General features: G+C 33.4%; 1 protein-coding gene across 1 annotated transcript; it reads right to left on the bottom strand.

Annotated features, from left to right (window-relative positions):
- Window positions 1-1439: 1439 nt before the first annotated feature.
- Window positions 1440-5426, bottom strand: LOC127073918 (1-deoxy-D-xylulose 5-phosphate reductoisomerase, chloroplastic). The gene is made up of 12 exons (XM_051015168.1): window positions 5139-5426; window positions 4689-4873; window positions 4392-4478; window positions 4102-4227; window positions 3954-4016; window positions 3245-3394; window positions 2992-3059; window positions 2581-2692; window positions 2385-2489; window positions 2151-2272; window positions 1902-2048; window positions 1440-1726 (listed from the first exon to the last, which is right to left on the bottom strand). Exons 1-12 carry the CDS (start codon window positions 5227-5229, stop codon window positions 1558-1560), a joined length of 1425 nt encoding a protein of 474 aa, XP_050871125.1. The 5' UTR covers window positions 5230-5426; the 3' UTR covers window positions 1440-1557.
- Between the last annotated feature and the right edge of the window lie 452 nt (window positions 5427-5878).

The raw sequence follows: 5878 nt of genomic DNA, 5'->3' as shown, positions 1-5878 counted from the left end.
GTCTTTCATGTGTCTCAACTTCAGAAGTATATTCCTGATTCGTTCTATGTGATCCAATTGGATGATATGCAAGTGAGAGATAACTTGACTATTGAGGTATCACCCATGCAAATTAAGGATCGAGAAGAGAAGCATTTGAGAGGTAAAAAGATTGCTTTGATTAAGGTGGTGTGGGGAGGACTTGCTGGAGGAAGCGTGACGTGAGAGATGGAGAGCCGGATGAGGGAGTCTTATCCGGAGTTGTTTTTTTAAGATAATTTTCTAGGACGAAAATTCTTTTTGTATGGAGAGTTGTAACATCCCGTTTTTTCGTTTATTTTATTTTAATTGAGTTTAAAGTACTTTATATTATTTTATTTAAGTTCTCTATTTAATTTATTGGTATTATTGAGGATCGATAGAGTTTTATTAGAATTATCATTAATTTTAATTATTTAAATAATAAAAATAATGAGAAATTGAACTATGAGAGAAAATTGGAATTTAAATTAAAATTAAGGAAAATGGTGGAATTAGTGAGAATTGAGGGGAGTTAATGAATTAATAAAAATATGAGGATTTTATTCAAATAGAGAGGGGAATTAGAGTTAGGATTCTTTTGGGAGAATAAGTTGTCTATAGAGTCAAAGAGAGTCCTAGCAAAATAAGAAGTATGAAAAGGGAGAGATCACATTGTTGTGTAACTTGAAGCTTGCGTGGATTGTTAATGATATGGGTGTTTAGTGCATAAAGAATAAAGATGATTCTTTATTCTTTCTTTTTTTCTTTTCTTTCTATTTTTTTCCATTGATAAAATTATTGAATCTAGAGATGATTTATGCAAAATCTCTCTTGATTTCTGTAATATACTGTAAATTTATGTGATTTGGCTGATATGCGTCCTCATATGTATATCTTCTAGAAAGAAAAACTGTTCCATGAGGTCTCCCTGGTCTATCAAATATATTTATGACAAAACAACACTAGTTTCTCCTTCTTCATTGAAGTTTTTCACCAAAATGACAAAAGTTGTCTGTCTTTTGTAATATGTGCCAGTATTTACAAATGTTTTATCGTAATGGCTAATATGTTGAATGAAGGGATGAAATTGACCTTACATCAATATATCTTAGCGAACTTCTATCACAAAATGTGTGCGACCACAGCTAAATTAAGAAAGAAGCTAGGTAAAATATTATGGGGCTAATTTGGCTCCTCTAACTTTAGTTGAATGTTGCTTTAGTTAGATAAGCCATTCAAAATCGGACTTTAGGTAGTACTTCATCCAATTATGGTACTCATATACATTGTGTCTTGAAACTCACCTCAAAATAGTGAAAACGATTAATTTACACATTTTTTAAAACATGTTTGAATACATCACCTCTTTTTCACTAATGACCATGAACTTGGATAATATTTGTGCTGGCAAATTGATGAGATGTCAGCTGAAGAAGAGATTGAGACTAAGAATATTGAGTGATTCCATTGATAAAAATCATCTTTTCATAATCTGGGGAATGCATTGTGCTACATTCTATACTATTATTCAATGCTCAAAGAAATTTAAAACCAGTTTTATACTGGAACAGGAGTGAATCTTGTAGAGCTTTGCAAACTAGCCGCATATTCCCGCGCCCACAAGTCATAGTGAATAATTTCTTCAAGGGAAGGTGAGGTTAACAATTCAGCTTGATGCTTCTCACATGTTAGCTCCACAACCTTGAAAATATCCAAATAGCTTATCCTGGAAACACCAAAATAACCAATTGTTAGGTGAAAAATTACATCAACAAGAAGACACATTGTAGCCTAAAAGCTAAGAAAACTCCATGTGAAGATATAAATATTCTGCAAAATTATGCAACACATGTAAGTTGAATAGGTAAGATTAAGATAGCAAAATACAGTATTAATCTTACTTTTCATCGATAAACATTTCTACAGCTTTCTCATTTGCTGCACTAAGAACTCCTGTCATGGTGCCTCCAGCGCGTCCAGCAGCATAGGCAAGATTCATCGATGGATACTTAATGTTGTCAGGCGCTTTAAAAGTAAGTGAACCAATCCTGCATAATCATATTTCAAATTTTCAAATGGTGCCTAGGTGGATTTGCCTATTTTCTCGAGTATGAAATAAGAAAACAAAATTAAGGGGAAAACTATCGTACTTGCTAAGATCGAGCCGAGGCCAAGTGACTTCAGAACAATAAATTCTGTCAGGCCATGACAACGTATAAAGGATTGGCAGACGCATGTCAGGCAACCCCAATTGTGCAAGAACAGACGAGTCCTAGAAAGAAAAAGTAGTTTAGTATTGGATGAATATTTTAGCAACATTTAACGATCTCTATCTTCTTTCTTCTTATAAGTAACAGGCTAACATTTTAAAATAAGGTTTAAACCTGTGTCTCAATCATTGAATGTATGATTGATTGTGGATGAATGACAATATCAATATCATCATAATCAGCTCCAAACAAGTAATGTGCTTCAATCACTTCTAGACCCTGCAAAGACGTAGAACAGTTTTACTTTACTGTCGGAAAATTTAAAGTTTAAACCAAATAGTCATACAGATTTCAGAAGAAAGGAACAAACCTTGTTAAAAAGTGTAGCAGAGTCCACAGTTATCTTTTTCCCCATACTCCAGTTGGGATGTTTTAATGCATCGGCTACCTTAACATCTTTGAGTTTCTCAACAGGCCAGTCCCTAATAATCATGAAGCAAATGAATAATACATTACAGCCATGTTGATCATATAGGGTCTAGAAACAGAACTATATAAGGGAAATTCAAGGTTTTCCATGATCAATGAGCCTCCGTCATGACATGAAAAGTTGGCAGCAAGCAAAATTTAGACATGCATAAGAAAGTTTAGAGTGACATGCATTCCCTTTTGGTTCCCTTTCATTTCAGAAAAGATAAACGTGTTGAACATAAAAAGAAAATATTGAGCAACTGAACATGCGAAACAGAAAACGTGCATCCATTCCGGTTTATTGACATACCTAAAAGCACCTCCAGATGCAGTTAGAATAATTCGCCTAAGTGCACCCTCTGGCAACCCCTGGATACACTGAAGTGAAGAATGCTCTCAGTTTTTTCATTAATAAATGAGTATGTGATAAAATAATTGCTAAGTTTAATAAAAAAATATGTAGAGTCCAAAGAATGAAATCGGAAATAAATACACTGGTATATCTATAGTCTACTACTCTTGTTGAACACACAAATTATACGATACAGTATGTGCTGTTGTACCTGAAAAATGGCAGAATGTTCGGAATCGGCAGGAAGGATTTTTACATTATGCTTCCGAGCAAGAGGAAGAACAAAAGGACCTCCAGCAATGAGTGTCTCTTTATTGGCCAAAGCTATGTCTTTTCCAGCTTCTATGGCCGCAACTGTTGGCTAATAAAATAATGAAAGGAACTTCAGCAATCTAATATATATTGTCTGGTAATGGTAATATCATCTAAGTTGTGTCTTTTATCACACATTCATTTTGCTATCATGATTCTCAAACCTTCATTTATCTGTTAAATCAGTCCTTGAATGTGTATTTCACAGTCACAAAGGTTCATAACATAGGATCTAATTTGACCAAACAGAGTTACATATTGGTGTAATTTCTCTCATTCAGTGACTAATATGACCAATGCTATATCTTTCAACTATAAATTTGACTATTTACTGAAAAATAATTGTTGAGTTACATGGGGAACAAAATAACAATAGAATTGCTATTGGAAAGAAATAACAATTTCATGCAATATGGGTCATTAAAAGCAATATATTTTTTCTTTATTAATATATATACAATGACATTCTTTACTTCACAATTTGTCGGATATCATTAATGAAGTTAATTTTAAAAACCGTGTAGATGCATACACACAGAAGATTTTTTTTTGTCGCAAAGCAAATAGAGCAGTTACAAAAGGAGCCGGGAAAAGGGAAAATAGGCTACCTTTAGTCCTGCACAGCCTACGATTCCTGTGACTACGGTTACGGCATCTGGGTGACGTGCAACCTGAGAATATACAAGCAATAGCTTATGACACACAATATTGGTATTCTAAACCAAACTGCATCATATGAACAAACCAAACGCCCACCTCAATGATTCCTTGTTCTCCAGGGATGATCTCAGGTTTTTGGTCAACATCTTTCAATGCCTCTTCAAGTTCAGCAATTAGAGACTCATTTCTAACAGCAACAAGTTGTGGCTTAAATCTTTTAACCTGTACAACATAAATACCAAGAGATTAGTCTTTTTTTTTCCATAGTTGGTATATCGAAAATATGAGTGAATCCATCATGTAAAACTTAAGAATTTATTCTAGTCAGAGATAAAGAAACAAACCAATCCAAAGTTTTATTACATGGTTGAATCAAAAGTATTTACCTGATCTACAAGAAGAGTAACATTTGAACCAGCTGCAAGTGCGACAACTTTAAACTTATCTGGATTCTCCGCGACGATATCTAATGTCTACAAAAGCATATAGAGGAATGAAGTACTAGAAACCTCTCTGGCACAGATACCTCTGAAAAAAGTGTTTGTGTCTGAAACCGACACCAACACTAGTGATTACGTTTAATATACTCATTTTTTCAAATTATTACCCTGTCCGTGCTTCATAGCATTAAAAACACAAATATTCCCAATATAATAGGGTCCAGACTTTAAAGACAGAAGTACCTGAGTTCCAATTGAACCGGTAGATCCAACAATGGAAATAGGTTTTTGGCCTTCCCAAGTCTTATAACCTAGTTCTGGAACTGCTCGTCCTGGCCAAGCTGGTGGTGGTGATGACTGCACTGAGCAAAAAACTCTTCTTCCACCAGAAGCTCTTCCATCATCTCCTCTTTTCAAAGCAACACCACCTGAGAATAAAATCAATTTATCATGAAAGTAAAACGGAACATAACAAAGCTTTTCACAACAACAACAAAAAAAAACAGTATATAAGACAGTAGCATCAACATAGTACCCCACACGACAATGATTTGTTATACTTTAACTGAAAACAAATATTCCTATTCGCTAACTCAGCAAGGTGATTTTCATAGCTATGAAGCCAGTAAACACAAAAGGAAGAATAATATATAATGGAAGAGCACAATTTCGGGATTGAAGAGAAGAAAGAACCTGGAAATTTAGGTGTGAAGCGGTTAGACTTGAGGCGATCAGTGAAGAAAATAGACTTGAATTCAGTTGGAGAAGACAAATTGAGAGCCATCTGAAGAACAAGAAAAACGAGAGAGAGATTGCAGTGTTGTTTTGTATGTAACAAGAATGGTTAGAGGGAAAAGATATTGTGACAGAAAAAAACTAATATCGTAAACCAATGTTATTATAGTACAATGGATGTGGTTTCGGACAGCATTTATTAATTAATTTTAAAATATTATCTAAATGGAAAGTATGTAATATAGAAATAGAAAAGAATGAAGACAAAATAGAGACGAGACGAGTTTTCAACTTGTGGAATCATCGTTGGGTCATGCCAACTTTGATGCCAAACTCTATTAAGAAAATGAAACATTTTATTTTTTTTACGAGTGAATCCAACATCTGACTGATGTAAGTAATTTATGTTATTTTTAATTTTTTAAGGGAATAGTTAATGTTTTTTATTTTTGAATTAGTTTTCTGTTGGCATTTATTTGATGCTTTAATTTGGAACTTATGATTGTCTTGAACATTTTAAAAAGATTCCCGCTTAAATAATGTAAATGTTACTATGTTATTTATAAAGTGTTAACTTAAATGCTTGTATGTTTGATTCTTATTTTTTGTTTAATAATTATATTAGTTATATTTTAGTTAAAGAAAAAAAGTATACTCCCTCTATTTTTTATTATAAGTCATTTTTTATTTTTCACACG

This window comes from Lathyrus oleraceus, chromosome 4 (assembly GCF_024323335.1).
Source record: "Lathyrus oleraceus cultivar Zhongwan6 chromosome 4, CAAS_Psat_ZW6_1.0, whole genome shotgun sequence".
Classification (NCBI taxonomy): Eukaryota; Viridiplantae; Streptophyta; class Magnoliopsida; order Fabales; family Fabaceae; genus Lathyrus; species Lathyrus oleraceus.
This window is presented reverse-complemented; position numbering and strand designations above follow the sequence as displayed.

Excerpts from the sequence above, each read along its gene's own strand:
- LOC127073918 (XM_051015168.1), bottom strand. The coding sequence starts at position 5,229 with ATGGCTCTCAATTTGTCTTCTCCAACTGAATTCAAGTCTATTTTCTTC. Across the intron at positions 3,395-3,953 it reads TAGGCTGTGCAGGACTAAAG|CCAACAGTTGCGGCCATAGA; the intron begins GTAGCCTATTTT and ends TTATTTTATTAG. Across the intron at positions 2,693-2,991 it reads GCATCTGGAGGTGCTTTTAG|GGACTGGCCTGTTGAGAAAC; the intron begins GTATGTCAATAA and ends CATGATTATTAG.